The sequence below is a fragment of the Equus quagga genome, chromosome 4, assembly GCF_021613505.1.
Source record: "Equus quagga isolate Etosha38 chromosome 4, UCLA_HA_Equagga_1.0, whole genome shotgun sequence".
NCBI classification, from domain to species: Eukaryota; Metazoa; Chordata; class Mammalia; order Perissodactyla; family Equidae; genus Equus; species Equus quagga.
Genome location: NC_060270.1, coordinates 105,232,436 through 105,250,488, shown reverse-complemented (window position 1 = coordinate 105,250,488; position 18,053 = coordinate 105,232,436). Strand labels below are relative to the sequence as shown.

General features: G+C 39.0%; 1 protein-coding gene across 4 annotated transcripts in view; it reads left to right on the top strand.

Moving 5' to 3' along the window:
* COBLL1 (cordon-bleu WH2 repeat protein like 1) overlaps positions 1-18,053 on the top strand; it is a 161,437-nt gene that overhangs the window by 97,748 nt on the left and 45,636 nt on the right. For all 4 annotated transcript variants that reach the window (XM_046658149.1, XM_046658151.1, XM_046658150.1 and 1 more), the window contains exons 5-6: positions 8,914-9,115; positions 17,773-18,001. In XM_046658149.1, coding sequence (XP_046514105.1) covers positions 8,914-9,115; positions 17,773-18,001 — 431 coding nt within the window. The remainder of the gene's footprint in view (positions 1-8,913; positions 9,116-17,772; positions 18,002-18,053) is intronic.

Genomic DNA, 18,053 nt, shown 5'->3' with positions numbered 1-18,053 from the left:
TTTGAGCAAATCTGAGAATGCCATGAATGGAAACACAAATAAGGAAAGCATAGAACTTGAAGTTAGAAATCTCAGGCCCTATAGTTGATTCCATAACTTGCTGTGTGACCTCAAGCAAGTCACTTCACTTCTCTGGCCTTTGCCTGTAAAATGACCCAGGGATATGTTGCACATGATTTGTGGCCTGATTTGCCTGTCCAGTAGCACAGTTTATAGCAGTGTTGCGAATAAGCCCACAGATTTGACTGGCGTTGGGTGGGTCAGATAACTAGCTTAGGAGCATTTTACGTGGACTGCAGTGCCACCTATTGGAAAAAAGTAGACTATGGAAAATGGCAAGATAATACTGGATCATGTGGGTCAATTGTGTTTTAAAAAAAAAAAAACAGTAACACAGCAGTATAGATCTCAAAGAGTTTCAAAATTTCCTTCCATACTTATATTTATTGAAAATTGTCAAATGATGACAAATGTGTGATAAATACATTATATAATAGGCTAATAGATTTCAAAGTTGAACTCTGTGAAAAAGAATTGATTTAGATACTAATTCAACTGTAGCTGCTTAAAATAAACGTTGGAATTTTAACTGTTATTTAAGTGTAACAGTGCTGCCTGAGTTTTCACTTGGTGGAACTGAAGAATGCTGTAACTGAGGCCCTGGGACTGCCCTGCACAGCCCTGAGCCAGGGAGCATGTAAGCATCTGTTGGCTGATTGCTCTCCGGGTTGAGAATGGGTGACAGAATCCTCACAAATGCTCTCTGGGTATCGTTCCTAGGAGGGCCACCGTCTTCCCTATCCTTTCCTGGCAGCTTCGCCTTATAAGAATGACCCTTGTTAATTTTTGTTTTTGATTTTTCATGGCTACAAATGCAATAGTTGAACATTAGAGAAAGTAGGAAAATACAGAAAAGCCAAAAAAAATTTGAAGTGCCATGGCATTATTAAGCAGGTAGATTACAACGATTAACATTGTGGTGTATAACCGTTTATTCACGTACACATGTATGCACACACACACAAATGTTTCTGTATCCATATGCCTATATAGGCACTTTTTTTTTTTTTACCAATATGGCATCATATTGCACATGCTATCTGTTTACCTGCTCTTTTTTCAGTCAATGATTTCTAACTTTCATGTCAATAAAATTTTACCTTATCCTTTGTCCATATTTCAATTGCCCCAATTGCAGTGAGATATATTTGTGATATTTCTGTTTTTATAAGGGATGTGTATATGTTTTAATTGGTATGTCCTTAAATCACAGTATTTATGCACTTAATTATAATTATCTCCTAATATAACATCCATGATAATTGACCAGGTAGAGTTTAGTCTAAAGCAGTGAATTTCAATTTTTTTCTTTTTTACTTTTAGAAATATCTGTTTTTAGTATTTGATATAAGAACTTTTGTCCACTTAATGCTGATATGATCTATTATCAATTATCTTCAACTCTTTATTGTGCATAATTCAATAAGCATTCTCAACTTTGAGACAAGGTTTCTTTATTTTCTGTACCTGATCCACTTCATTTCATGTATACAGGCATAGGTAGAGAGCATTGCTTCATTTACAAACTCATTACTGAACTAGATGGGTTAGCATAAGACAAACAAACATCAGTAACTGTAGAAATGTTCTAAAAACCCCCATACCATCATTGGTAAGTCTAATTGAGTTGTTAGTGTGCGTTTGTAAGGGGCAACCAGAACCAGTTCAACCAAACTCAGTTTTGAGGATGTATTGAAAATGGGTAAAGTAGTTTATTATATACTGGGGGAGATTTAAAGAATCATAATGAGGAAGACCCTTTTTCATAGAGTTCAGCCCCTTATAAGATGCTTGAAACTCATCTATTCATAATAAGTACTTTTCATCATGCATCCACGTTTTCCTATGACAGTCCCTGTTTTAACCTATTATCCCAGTGTAATTACTAATAGTGCCCCCTTTCACTCTCAGGTGTCCCAGGTTGGATGATAAATTACATAGCCACCTTATTGGTAAGTGACTTTGTTTAAACACCTTTGGAGTTTGGAAATTCACCAAGGCAATTGTTGGACACCTTGCTGATGTGAAAGCTCTGTGGTGAACCGTGACTTTCATTTTTGGTACCCAACTGGATCTTTAAAACACAAAAATGGAAGTCTTCTATTATCTATCAGGTAGCAAAACTAGGACAAGATTACCTGTGATATACGTCATGAACGCAGAAAGGGTTACCAGAGGATTTAGGGGGTGAGTTAGTGATGTCATTAATCCATGAAGTGAAACTACAGCAGATAGCTTGTTGCAAACCATCCGCCCCAGCCTGAATCCTGCCTTATGGTATCATGAGGCTAAATGTAGCTGCATTAGGAGTCAAGACGTTCTAATCCTGACTGCACCCTAATTCTATGTATGCTCTTCATAGTCTGCTCATGTAACTTCTCTAACCTCAATTTTTTCATTCATAAAATGGGAGTAGCTTTTGTGGTGGTTGTGAGCTCAAATGAAGTAACAGATATGAAATTAATATAAAGGATTGTTATTTATTTTTAAAAGGAAGTGGGAAATCTCATAGGGATTTCTTCCTTTCAAAGAAGAGTTTTTAAAGAGTCTTAAAAACAAATTTGCCCTCCAGGAACTCATTATTTTGCAGGAGAAAGATATGTAAATAAGACTCATGCAAAGCATGCTCTGTTAAGTACTATAATAAACCCAAAATTCAAAGTGACACGGTGGTATAATGGAGGAAGAGACTGTTACTTATTTGAGTGAGGAAGCGATGATCAAGTTCAGCCAGTCCTTTTCAACTTTTAGTAACTTGGCTCAGCTTTCAGGTGGACTGCTAGAAGTACTCCCGCCTTAGCAAACAAGAAAACAAGCATCCTTCCTATGGTCATCCTGTGGTTGAAACTGTGAGCCAACTGCTGTTTGGTGCGTCAGCTCTGATAATTATCCTCAAACCAAAATGATTGTCTTTGGTTGAAGTAATTTGGCATCCGGGTGGATAATTCTAAACAACTATGCTCAAGATGATTTCATTTTCTGTGGGTACACTTTGTGACTTAAATAATCCTAACGGCAGCCCCACTGGATGGACCCCCACTTAAAAGTAATGTCCTACTTTCATAGGGTTACAGCTCCTTTCTGGTAGAGCTAGACAGTCAGTAATTCCCACCCTCAAAATCAGCTAGGTTAGGGTCATCTCTTCTGTGCTTTTAGTGCCAACTGCTGAGGTTTCAATTAAATGCTTCAAGCATTCGAACTGGTCTGAGGCTGTTTTGGAAAAGGTCTTAGCCCAACTTAATGCTTAAATCTAAAGATGTCATGGCTTTAGACACAACAAGGCTACTAGTCAAGTCTGTTGATTAAAAAGCAACACAGCTGGGGGGCTGGCCCCGTGGCCGAGTGGTTAAGTTTGCGCGATCCGCTGCAGGTGGCCCAGTGTTTCGTTGGTTCGAATCCTGGGCGTGGACATGGCACTGCTCATCAAACCACGCTGAGGCAGCATCCCACATACCACAACTAGAGGGACCCACAACGAAGAATATACAACTATGTACCAGGGGCTTTGGGAAGAAAAAGGAAAAAAATAAAATCTTAAAAAAAAAATAAAATAAAATAAAAAGCAACACAGCTTTCACACCTGTATGGTGGTTTTTAAAGCCTCTGAATCTCCTTTCAACAACTTTGCCTTTTCATGCATCAGATACTATACAGAGATCTCAGTTGTATATTATCTGTTATATGTTTCAGCTCATGGATATTTACGCAGAATTACCTGGAGATAAATGGTCGCTGGTTCCTATAAATTCCTCATTCAGTGATGTTGACCGCACTATGTGCTTGACATTGTATTAGGTCCTGGGAATAAAGGTTGCTAAAAGATGGCCCTGCTAGACAGGAGTTCACATCCAGGTGGAAATGGAACCCAGATACCAGCTTGAGGTCACTCTGCTCCTTAAGGTCTAGATAAGATTGACCTGAACCCCACCTTGTGGAAAGTTCAAGACCCTTTATAATATTATTGTAAATGCCCAAGGATTTGTTTTCTTGGAGCCACCTCTGGCTCTGACGTTCTTATTTTCGAATTCTTGTTTTTCAGCCTCTGACTTCTGAAATTTCCTTTCGTTCCTTAATTTAACCTTTCCCAAGGCTACCAGGACCTTGGTGATGGTTTATAGGTCACCAGGGAGAGCTTAGTAAGCATATCACATAGCAAATAGTTTAAACTAGCGTTTTAGGCCTCCCGTCAGTCCTCTCAGCAACCCCGCCACTTTGTAGCGCCCCTGCAAACCTGGCCTCTTTGCACTGGCTAGCTCTTCTCTCTGTTTCTTGTGCCTTCTTACCCCTTTCCTCTTGTGCTGGCTTTAATCTTATCAACTCCTTGCAGAATGTATCTGGATTCTGACGGGTCATAGCCACCACCATCTCCTACCTAAATTTTTGCAGTAGCTTTGTAACTGCTCCCCGCCGACTACTCTGAATACAGCCATCAGAATATAATCCTTTTAAAATGTGAAGTAGATGGCATCACTCCTCAGAACTCTTCAGTGGTTTTCTGTCTCACTCAATAAAACCCCAAGTCTTCACCAGGCCTTTAAGCTCTGTAAGATCATCACTCTGATTTCACGTCTACTGTTTTCACCCTAGAGGACTGGTTTCTGTTTTTCCGTAAACACGTGGAGCACACTTCTACCTCAGAGCCTTTGCACGTGTCAGCTCTGCCTGGAATGATCTTTCCCCAGATGTCCCATTACATTGAGTTCTCTATTCTAATGTCATTTTGTCAGTTAGGATGTTTCCTAACCTCCTTCCCTATCTTATTTTTATCATAGCATTTATAATTATCTGATATACTATATATTTTACTCGTTTGTTTATCCTCTTCTCTCTAGATCACTGGTTTGAAAACTATAGGATGCATCAGAATCAGGAGTGCTTGTCAAAGCACATACTGCTGCGCCTCACCCTCAGAGTTTCTGATTTAGTGTCAAGCCTTGGGTTGAGGCTTGACAACATGCATTTCTAACAAGTTCTCAGCAGTACTGGTGCTGCTGGTCCGTGAATCTCACTTTGAGAACCAATGCACTAGAACTGCTCTGCCCAATACAGTGGCCACTCACCACATGTGGCTACTTAAATTGAGTTGAAATGAAATGAAAAGAAAATTCAGTTAGTTAGTCCACCAGCTCAACGTATTTCAATTGCTCAGTAGCCACATGTGGTGAGTGGCCACTGTCCTGGACAACATGGATACAGAAAATTTCCAGCATTGCAGAAAGCTCTGTTGGACAGCACTGTTCTAGAACTAACCTGCATAAAGATGAATTTCTATCCTGGGTTTTTTTTTCCCCCTAGAGCTATATCCTCATATTTTTATATCTCCTCCACTTGGAGCTTACTTTAGTGTAGGAAATAAGTTAGATGCATAACTTATTTTTCATCAGATGGCTAGTCAGTTTTTCCAGTATCAGTTGTTGAAAATTCAGTTCTTCCCCCAGAAATCTGAAATACCATTATCATATGCAGTATTAAATTTCCATCTGTATTTGTGTCTGTCACAGAACTTTCTGGTCTGTTGCATTTATCTGTCTGGGAATAGGAATATTTTCAAGACAAAATTGGGCTTCTAGAATTATTGACTAAAGAATTAAACCTAAAATTATAGAATGAGAGAATAAAGTCGTAAAGAAGTTGTATGATTTCTAATTGTCTTTCAAAGAGGCATTTTTACTAGAAAATATTTAGGCAGTTTTGAGTTCAAAGGTCATGATATAGCTCTAGTCAGCATGCAACCTTCTTGCCATGAAATCTGGTCTAGTGTGCAAAGATTACAAATGACCAAGTCGACTGAGGGAATAGGCCCTTATTATAATATTCTTGGTCCATTAGAAAATTAATATATCACAGTTATAAATACAATAATTCATTAAGGCATATCAGAAGAGTTAAATAAGAAGTGTACATCAAGAGGGTTAAATTGTTCTTACCTTTTAAAATGGATAATATCTTTTTCTTTAAATTTTTATATGTTTGTACATAAGGGGATGAAAATGGCACAAAAATATGGATTAACAAAAACAAAACTTTAATAACTATTTTTGTCTTGTTAACTTTTGTGTAGCTCTGGCAGAGATTCTAAAGAACTGTACCTTTAAGAAGTAAAAGATGTTTGAAGTATAAGTTTTAACTTTTACATTTATTACTTGGCACATTTATACATAGAAAGAGAAATATAATCTGAACGTGTCACTATTTATTCATAGACAACAGTGGACAGCTCTCCATTCAGTTGGCAGTGAAAGTTCTCTCCTCTTCCAGCTTAACTGTATTTATAATTATGTTGTATTTATGTAGACATTACCTAATCCTTCCTAACTATATTTGCTATCAGAAAAAGAAGGTACCATTTCCATGTGGCATCAAATTTCTCTCATGGCATACTATGTTATTAAAAAATAAACTTCAATAATACCATTATGCTAGTCTCCCTCTGGATGAAATTTAATATCTACTATCCAAAGCCAAAATTTGGGCAATTATAGACAAATTTAGGTATAAGCATCCTAGATAGCTCAAGAGAAGCACATAAAACTCCCGAATATTATTGTGGAAGCATCTAATAAAGATGTAGGGAACACATTTTGAGGACTGAAACATATTTCAGAGAACTTTTTCTTTGTGAGGGACTTAGAGTCTTTTATTTATTTATTTTTCTTGATATTTGTGTAAGGGGTGCTACTTATATGGGCGGGAGGAGAAGAGACGTGAGGGTACCATTACGAAACATACCTCTTGAGATTGGAATGGCCTAAGAATGGGCAATAACCACAGAAGGGGAGGATGAGGTAGGGGGCTGGTCACTGGATGGTTTGAGAATCTATCGAAAGTGCTGTTTGACCTCAGGAACACACACTGTCAGACAAGACTGCCTCTCTGGAAAAACTGAACCAGAGAGGCTGGAGACCCGAGGACTCCACTTAGGAAGGTGAGGGTGAGGCGCATATGAAAAGATTTACTAAGTTAAAAATGGCATGCTGAATGGTGAGATTCCTAGCCTCATTTCCCTGTCAAGTTTCTGAAAGCCAGTAGTCAGGTTCATATCTCTAGTCGAGAAATCGGAGAATTGTTTTTTATTGACATTTATATTTCCCAAGGGAAAAATATAGCTGGCTACCTGATTACCCTCAAATAAAGCCCATTAACCCGTACTTCAATCCATGAAAACAGGACTTTTACACAGTGTTTTAGCACCTCAGTATTAAGTATGAACTAACAGCTTAAGTCGGCAGACATTTGAGGAAAGCACATAATACAAAAAATTTTTCAGTGTGCTTCTCTTAAGGGCTGACAATTAAGAAAGACTCAGAGACCACATTGTTCTGTTGTTGGTGTGAATGAAAACACAAGTCTATGCCAACAATTGGAGTCTATGGAAAGAGAAGTAAAAAATTGGGTAGTGTCTCTGAATGTCAATTTGGGTGTGCAATTTCCTATAGAAATAGGTTCTGTATTACCATTAGTACTTACCAATTACTATTTGAAATTATCTCATGCATTTGCTTGGTTACTTTTATTTTTTTTGAGGAAGCTCAGCCCTGAGCCCACATGTGCTGCCAATCCTCCTCTTTTTTTTTTTGCTGAGGAAGGCTGGCCCTGAGCTAACATCCATGCCCATCTTCTTCTACTTTGTATGTGGGATGCCTACCACAGTGTGACTTGCCATGTCATGCCATGTCCACACCCAGGATTCAAACCAGTGAACCCTGGGCCACCAAAGTGGAATGTGTGCATTTAACCACTGTGCCACTGGGCCGGCCCCAACTTGGTTACTTTTTTATTGTCTAGTTGAAGAGCCCATAAAATATTTATGTCAAGGACTCAATAGTAAATATGTTAGGCTTTGTGAGCCATACAGTCTCAGTCACATCTACTCAAATATGCATTGTAACATAAAAGCAGTTCTAGATATTATGTAAACAAATAAGCATGGCTGTGTTCCAATAAAACTTAATTAACAAAAACAGGCTGTAGGCCCACATTGACCTGTGGATGGTAGTTTGCCAACACTTGATCTAGTTCACCTTGTTGAGTATTAGATCTATGAGGGCAAGTGTGCCATAACACTTGTACTGTGTCTTCAGTGCCTGGTGTTTGAATGAATTAAGAAATCTAGGGGGCCAGCCTGGCGGCCAAGTGGTTAAGTTCGCACGCTCTGCTTTGGTGGCCCAGAGTTTTGCTGGTTCGGATCCTGGGCGTGGACATGGCACTGCTCGTCAGGCAGTGCTGGGGCAGCGTCTCACATGCCACAGTTGGAAGGACTCACAACTAAAAGAAATATATGTATATATAACTGTGTACCAGGGGGCTTTGGGGAGAAAAAGGGAAAATAAAATCTTAAAAAAAAAATCTGTACTATACTCTTCTTTAGGATTTTGTGGGCTTCCTCAAGTAGATACTCACTATGCTTTCTAAAGCCCAAAGGATGATGATGGTTCTTAATGCTTTATTCTTATGAGAACTTTGGAATATAACCAATTCATAAGCTAAAGACTGCTAGTATTCAAAATAGTATTATGAAGGAGCAACTGCTAAACAAGTCACTGCTCAGGAAAGGACTTCTTCTAAATTTATAAAATGGAGACAATTTGGCAGATAAATTATAGGTAATTATTAAATCAACGCTAGGATCCAAGCTCTCTTGAGTACTACTCAGAACTTTTTAACTATTAAAATTTTGTCTGCTTAAATATCTTGCAGTTAGATTTTAAGCTGCTTTCACAAATACTGTTTTATAGCCTTATTGTATCTACTGAAGTCAGGAAAGCCCTAAGAAGAATAGTCGAAACAATAACTTTAACAGTTAATGAAATTGTTTTATGGACCTTTATGATCAGCATTACTTTTATTTTACAGTAAACCTATGATGGACCTGTTGATATTCCTCTGTGCACAATATCACTTAAATCCATCAAGTTACACAATTGATCTGCTGTCAGCTGAAAAGAACCCCATTAAATTTAAACCAAACACACCAATAGGAATGTTGGAGGTGGAGAAAGTAATTTTAAAGCCAAAAATTTTGGATAAGAAAAAACCTATACCTATAATACCGGAGGTAAGAATTTCACTGTAGTTTTTGGTGTCTTGTGGCTAAAATACTAAGTTGATTTTTAAGTCATTATCTGCAGCTCAGTATAAATGAAATAAAAATTGGCTTTCTTGCTTAAATTTGATGTGAACATAGTTATCATGTTTTCCTAGGCCACATTATTTAGAATTCATCTGGTTATTGGTCCTTCATTAACTAGAATTTGGGGAATACTTAAGATTTTAGATGATCCAAAGTGATCTATATATGACCATATCAGAATCTGACAATTAGGAATGATCTGTATTTTAAGCTACTCTTTTAAAAAGTATTTTATACTTAAAGGAAGATTTTAGAATCTTTTAATGAAAATTCGCTTAAGAATTTATTAGGAGAAGAGCCAAGATGGCGCCGTGAGTAGTCCTCTTTGTCTCTCGCCCTTCGAGTCTACAATTATTTGGACACTTATCGCTTGACAAAGGATATCCAGACAGCATCTCAGGACGTCTGAGACACCCACGCGACTATACATCGGAAGGCGGATGGACTTTCCTCCGGGAGGATGTGGAAATAGGTGAAAACTCTCCGACCCCGACGGGCAGCCTAGTACCCGCAAGCGGCTTTCTTCCAATGGACGCCCCCAGAGGATCCACACACATCTAGGGCAGGAGTGAGAACACAACAGAGGAGCGACGGTGGAAACAGGTGACCAGAACCCTACCTAAACCCCCTGCAATTACTCCTAAACGCAGAGGGAAACTTTGGAGTTGCACACCTGAGCCCGCGGGGAGAGTCTCTCCCCGCCATTGGCGGGGAGACCCAGCCTGGTGCTCGGGGCGCCCGGAGGGTCCCAGAGAGAATCACGGAGGGCACAGAGGTCTCCCAGCTGCCGTTGCCCGCCCCGTGGGAGTAGGGATTGCCGGAGATCTCGGAGAGGACCGGGGCTGGGGGAACTTTCAAAGGCCGGTTCTGCGACCCGGAGGGGAAGCGCCGGAGTTCTGCCAGGCAGCAGACAAAACTCTCTGTCTGCCATTAGCAGAGGGGCCACGCCCAGCATTCAGGGCTCCCAGCAGAGGCCCGGAGAGAAGCCCAGAGGGCGGGGCGACCCCCAGCTGCCGTTGCCCACCCCGTGAGGCTAGGGATTACCGGAGATCTCGGAGAGGACCAGGGCTGGGGGAACTTTCAAAGGCCGGTTCTGCGACCCGGAGGGGAAGCGCCGGAGCTCTGCCTGGGCAGCAGACAAAACTCTCTGTCTGCCGTTAGCAGAGGGGCCACGCTGAGCATTCACGGCTCCGGGAGAGGCCCGGAGAGAATCCCAGAGGGCGGGGTGACCCCCAGCTGCCATTGCCCACCCCGTGAGGCTAGGGATTGCCGGAGATCTCGGAGAGGACTGGGGCTGGAGAGAGTTCCAGAGACCCAGCTTAGTAGCCTAGGGGGAAACCCTACAGGCTCACAGCAGCCTTAGGGAAAGCCTCTGCACAGCACCAGTAGAAGGCACCCAGCCGCCAGCCACAAGGCTGGAAGACCCCAGGGCAAAAGCAGCATAGCTAGGTGTACTAACCACAGACTGTAGAAGATGCCAATAGCTCTCCTGCGACCCATAGAGGACAAGTGAGATTTGGTGGGTGCCGACAGCAACGGAGCGACAAATATAAGTGATCCCACCCCTGGCCGCTGGAAAAGCCCATAACACCGTTGCAGACCCCAAGGAGAGAGCACATCTAGGTGGGCTGCAACAGTAGGCACCTGCAGCCTGAAGCCCCCCTGTGACGGCCCCCACGGCAGAGGAGGGAATCCAAAGGGCCACTGTGGCTACGAAGAGGGGCCCAGGCCCAGTTAGCAACTACGGACAGGGTTCCTGGTTGGTGAAGTATAAACAGCTGCTCCTCCCACCGCAGCAGCTGAAACAAGTGAAAGGAGCAACTAAACTCTATCTCCATGCGGAGGCACAAATCAACAACATCAAGCAATATGAAAAAATACATTAAATCTCCAGAACAGAAAGGAAGTAACAAATACACAGAAAACAATCCCAAAGAAAATGAGATATATAACCTAAATGACGATGACTTCAAAACAGCCATCATTAAGATTCTCAATGAGTTAAGAGAGAATTCTGACCGACAACTCAACGAGTTCAGGAGCTATGTCACAAAAGAGTTTGATACGATAAAGAAGAACCAAACAGAAATATTGGAAATGAAGAACACAATAGAGGAGATTAAGAAAAATCTAGATGCTCTGAACAGTAGGGCCGATAATATGGAGGAAAGAATTAGCAATTTGGAAGATGGCAATATAGAATTGTTGCAGGCAGAGGAGGAGAGAGAAGCAAGACTTAAAAGAAATGAAGAAACTCTCCGAGAATTATCAGACACAATTAGGAGATGCAACGTAAGGATTATAGGTATACCAGAGGGAGAAGAGAAGGAGAAAGGGGCAGAAAACCTATTCAAAGAAATAATGGCTGAGAACTTCCCAAATCTGGTGAGGGAGATGGATCTTCAGGTGACAGAAGCCAATAGATCTCCAAACTTTATCAATGCAAGAAGACCAACTCCACGGCATACAGTAGTGAAGCTGGCAAAAGTCAATGACAAGGAGAAAATATTAAGGACAGCCAGGCAAAAGAAACTAACCTACAAAGGAACCCCCATCAGGCTATCAGCAGATTTCTCAGCAGAAACTTTACAGGCTAGAAGAGAGTGGAATGATATATTCAAAAATCTGAAGGACAAAAATCTACAGCCGAGAATTCTCTACCCAGCGAAAATATCCTTCAAATACGATGGAGAAATAAAAACTTTCCCAGATAAACAAAAATTAAGGGAGTTCATTGCCACAAAACCTCCTCTTCAGGAAATCCTCAGGAAAACCCTCATTCCTGAAAAATCCAAAAAAGGAAAGGGGCTACAAAACCAAGAGCAGAGGAGATAAGTAGAAGGACAACAACAGAGAGTAGCAGCTCTACATCAGTACAGATTAAACCATGGAACGAGAAACAAAGGAAACTGAAGAAAACCGGAAAACAAGACACAAAATGGTAGTGGTAGGCCCCCACGTCTCAATAATCACTCTAAATGTAAATGGATTGAACTCCCCAATCAAAAGACACAGAGTGGCAGGATGGATCAAAGAACAAGATCCAACAATATGCTGCCTCCAGGAAACACACCTCAGCCCCAAAGACAAACACAGACTCAGAGTGAAGGGATGGAGAACAATACTCCAAGCTAATAATGAACAAAAGAAAGCAGGTGTCGCTATACTAATATCAGACAAGGTAGATTTCAAAGCAAAACAGATAAAGAAAGATAAAGAGGGACAGTATATAATGATAAAAGGGACTCTCCACCAAGAAGACATAACGCTTATAAATATATACGCACCCAACACAGGAGCACCAAAATTTGTAAAGCAACTCTTAATAGAACTAAAAGAAGACATCAACAACAATACAATAATAGTAGGGGACCTCAACACACCATTAACACCAATGGACAGAACATCCAGACAGAAAATCAACAAGGAAATAATAGAATTAAATGAAAAATTAGACCAGATGGACTTAATAGATATATATAGAACACTTCATCCAAAAACAGCAGGTTACACATTCTTCTCAAGTGCACATGGAACATTCTCAAGGATTGACCATATTTTGGGAACCAAAGCAAACATCAATAAATACAAGAGAGTTGAAATAATATCAAGCATCTTTTCTGATCATAACGCTATTAAACTAGAAATCAACTACAAGAAAAAAGCAGAGAAAGGTGCAAAAAGGTGGAGACTAAACAACACGCTTCTCAACAAACAATGGATCATTGAAGAAATTAAAGAAGAAATCAAATATTATCTGGAGACAAATGAAAATGAGAACACGACATACCAAATCATTTGGGATGCAGCAAAAGCAGTCCTAAGAGGGAAATTCATCGCAATACAGGCTCACCTCACTAAACAAGAAAAAGCTCACGTAAGCAACCTCAAACGACACCTAACAGAACTAGAAAAAGAAGAACAAACAAAGCCCAGAGTCAGTAGAAGGAGGGAAATAATAAAAATAAGAGCAGAAATAAACGATATTGAAACAAAAAAGACAATAGAAAGGATCAATGAAACAAAGAGTTGGTTCTTCGAAAGAATTAACAAAATTGACAAACCCCTAGCCAGACTCACCAAGAAAAGAAGAGAGAAATCGCAAATTAATAAAATCAGGAATGACAGAGGAGAAATCACAACAGATACCAATGAAATACAAAAGATCATAAGAGAATACTATGAAAAACTATATGCCAACAAATTGAACAACCTGGAAGAAATGGACAAATTCCTAGACTCCTACAATCTCCCCAAACTGAATCAGGAAGAAATGGAGAATCTGAATAGACCAATCACAAGTAAGGAAATAGAAACGGTAATCAAAAACCTCCCCAAAAACAAGAGTCCAGGACCAGACGGCTTCTCTGGAGAATTCTACCAAACATTCAAAGAAGACTTAATACCTATTCTCCTCAAACTGTTCCAGAAAATTGAGAAAGATGGAGAACTCCCTAACACATTCTATGAAGCCAACATCACTCTGATCCCCAAACCTGACAAGGACAACACAAAGAAGGAGAACTACAGGCCGATATCACTGATGAACATAGATGCAAAAATCCTCAACAAAATTTTGGCAAACCGATTACAGCAATACATCAAAAAGATTATACACCATGATCAAGTGGGATTTATACCAGGGACACAGGGATGGTTCAACATCCGCAAGTCAATCAACGTGATACACTACATCAACAAAATGAAAAACAAAAACCACATGATCATCTCAATAGATGCAGAGAAAGCATTCGACAAGATCCAACACCCATTTATGATAAAAACCCTCAGTAAAATGGGTATAGAAGGAAAGTACCTCAACATAATAAAGGCCATATATGATAGACCCACAGCCAACATCATACTCAATGGACAAAAGCTGAAAGCCATCCCTCTGAGGACAGGAACAAGACAAGGGTGCCCACTTTCACCACTCCTATTCAACATAGTACTGGAGGGGCTGGCCAGAGCAATTCGGCAGGAAAAAGAAATAAAAGGAATCCAAATAGGTAACGAAGAAGTAAAACTCTCGTTGTTTGCAGACGACATGATCCTATACATAGAAAACCCCAAAGAATCCACAGAAAAACTATTAGAAATAATCAACAACTACAGCAAAGTAGCAGGGTATAAAATTAACGTGCATAAATCAGTAGCATTTCTATACACTAACAATAAACTAACAGAAAAAGAACTCAAGAACTCTATCCCATTCACCATCGCAACGAAAAGAATAAAATACCTTGGGATAAACTTAACCAAGGAAGTGAAGGATCTATACAATGAAAACTACAAGACTTTCTTGAAAGAAATAGGCGATGACATAAAGAGATGGAAAAACATTCCTTGCACATGGATTGGAAGAATAAACATAGTTAAAATGTCCATACTACCTAAAGCAATATACAGATTCAATGCTATCCCAATCAGAATCCCCAGAACATTCTTCACAGAAATTGAACAAACAATCCTAAAATTCATATGGGGGAACAAAAGACCGTGAATTGCTAAAGCAATCCTGAGCAAGAAAAACAAAGCCGGCGGAATCACAATCCCCGATTTCAAAACATACTACAAAGCTACAGTGATCAAAACAGCATGGTACTGGTACAAAAACAGGTCCACAGATCAATGGAACAGAATTGAAAGCCCAGAGATAAAACCACACATCTATGGACAGCTAATCTTCGACAAAGGAGCAGAGGGCCTACAATGGAGAAAAGAAAGTCTCTTCAACAAATGGTGCTGGGAAAACTGGACAGCCACATGCAAAAGATTGAAAATCGACCATTCTTTTTCACCACACACCAAAATAAACTCAAAATGGATCAAAGACCTAAAGATTAGGCCTGAGACAATAAGTCTTTTGGAAGAGAATATAGGCAGTACACTCTTTGACATCAGTTTCAAAAGAATCTTTTCGGACACTGTAACTCCTCAGTTGAGGGAAACAATAGAAAGAATAAACAAATGGGACTTCATCAGACTAAAGAGCTTCTTCAAGGCAAGGGAAAACAGAATTGAAACAAAAAAACAGCTCACTAATTGGGAAAAAATATTTACAAGCCACTTATCCGACAAAGGGTTAATCTCCATAATATACAAAGAACTCACACTGCTTAACAACAAAAAAACAAACAACCCGATCAAAAAATGGGCAGAGGACATGAACAGACATTTCTCAAAAGAAGATATGAATATGGCCAATAGACACATGAAAAGATGTTCATCATCGCTAATCATCAGGGAAATGCAAATCAAAACTACACTAAGATATCACCTTACCCCCGTTAGATTGGCAAAAACATCCAAAACCAAGAACGACAAATGTTGGAGAGGTTGTGGAGAAAGAGGAACCCTCATACACTGTTGGTGGGAATGCAAACTGGTACAGCCACTATGGAAAACAGTATGGAGATTTCTCAAAAAGTTAAAAATAGAAATACCCTATGACCCAGCCATCCCATTACTGGGTATCTATCCTAAGAACCTGATATCAGATATCTCAAGAGTCCGTTGCACCCCTATGTTCATCGCAGCATTATTTACAATAGCCAAGACGTGGAACCAGCCTACATGCCCAGAAACTGATGATTGGATAAAGAAGATGTGGTATATATACACAATGGAATACTACTCAGCCATAAAAAAAGACGAAATTGGCCCATTCACAACAACGTGGATGGACCTCGAGGGCATTATGTTAAGCGAAATAAGTCAGTCAGAGAAAGACGAACTCTATATGACTCCACTCATAGGTGGAAATTAGTATATTGAGAAGGAGATCTGATCGGTGGTTACCAGGGAAAAGGGGTGGGGGGAGGGTACGGAGGGGGAAGTGGTGTACCCCCAACATGACTAACAAAAATGTACAACTGAAATCTCACAAGCTTGTAATCTATCATAACACTAATAAAAAAAAAGAAAAAAAAAAAGAAAAAAATACAAATCAACTTTTAGGCCAAGCAAGTCAATGAAAGTATGAATAAAGTATACTCAACTTGAAAAAAAAAAAATAATAATAATAATTTTTTGCCCTCTCTGTACTTGATAAGCACTGGTTGTAACTTCTTAACTTCTAAATCATTGTTAATTTGTGCTGCCCAATGACTCAGTTTTCTGTAATATATGAGTTTTAAGCAAAAAATTTTAACCACAATGATTCTAATATCATCAATTCTTTATAAAATTGTTCTGTTTCTAAAGCAACAAGGATAGAAGTTTATGGGTTTCAAAAAATACTCTGGGGCCAGCCCCATGGCCAAGTGGTTAAGTTCACGTGCTCTGCTCTGGTGCCCAGGGTTTCTCCAGTTCGGATCCTGGGCGCAGACATGGCACCACCCATCAGGCCATGCTGAGGCGGTGTCCCACATAGCACAACTGGAAGGACCTACAACTAGAATATACAACTATGTACTGGGCGGCTTCGGGGAGAAGAAGGAAAAAAAAAAGAAATATTCTTTCATTAGGAACATCAACTTTTTTTTTAACTTCAGGAAATATATAAAGTTATATTTACTAAATATTACCTATATTAATAATAACTGATCTGTATATGAAATTAATAGTTTATCTACATATGACTTGAGAACATATTTTCTTCATATTGTTATGAAGTTTTTTACAAAAAGGTTAATTTTTTATACTATTAAAACATTTGCTTTCTATAAAATGTGAATATTAAATATTAGAATATTGGGCTATTTTCTATCTAGGTACATGTGCTATGTATCTAAATGGAAATCATTTATGCTTTATGATGCGATTATACATGGTATTTTAGTTTAATGAATACATGTTAAGCTTTAGAGATCTGCAAACTGTAGATTTTATTTAGCATGGTCATGTTTCTAAGTTACATTTATGTACAGGATTTAATTATATTAAAATGCTGATGAAAATCTCAAAAATTTTGAATTAGTATTAGGTGTCTAAATAAGGAATATTTTCATATTCTTCCTTACTATATGAAAATTAGTCAAAGTAGTAGTAGTAGTGACAACAATAGGTAATTATAATACCTAATGTTTATTTATTGATAATTTACTATGTGCCAGATGTTGTGCTAAGCTCTTTATATGGATTATCTTTTATCTTATTTCCAATAGAGAGAAGCACAAAAGTTTCATATTTTAACCAAAATACCCCTTTTTTCCTTGAGACAATTGACAAACCATTAGACAAATATTCCTCAAGTAAAAGATAGAATAAACCATGGATAATTCTGTATTATTGCATATGTTTGCTAATTTTAAAGTAAATTTTAAGGAACAAAACAGAAATATCGTCAGTACCAGGTGAGGCTTTTGTGTTCCCTTTTGCATTTAGATCTACTTAATACTTTACTGTATGAGGGTAATGAATTTAACCTAGATTCTATAATAAGCAGAATGTGCTAAGAATCTGCTTTGGATTTAGGAAGCAACATTAATCAAAAAGAGAATTTTACACCAAAATAGAAAAATACTCTTTATTATATGAATATAAAATTGTAGATTATCTCATTGTTCTAGACATCATTGTAGAAGGTTTGTCTCGGTAAAGGAATTATGACATAACTGTGGCTCTAATCTGTGTTTCAGAAAACTGTGAGAGTAGTGATCAACTTTAAAAAAACGCAGAAGACGATAGTGAGAGTTAGCCCACATGCACCACTTCAAGAACTTGCCCCCATTATATGCAGCAAATGTGAGTTCGATCCGTTACATACACTGTTGTTGAAGGATTATCAATCTCAGGAGCCCCTCGATATGACGAAATCTCTTAATGACCTGGGACTAAGAGAATTGTATGCCATGGATGTCAACAGAGGTAAGTTACTTTTTGTGTTATTAATTGACAGGATGTGCATACACGTATATAT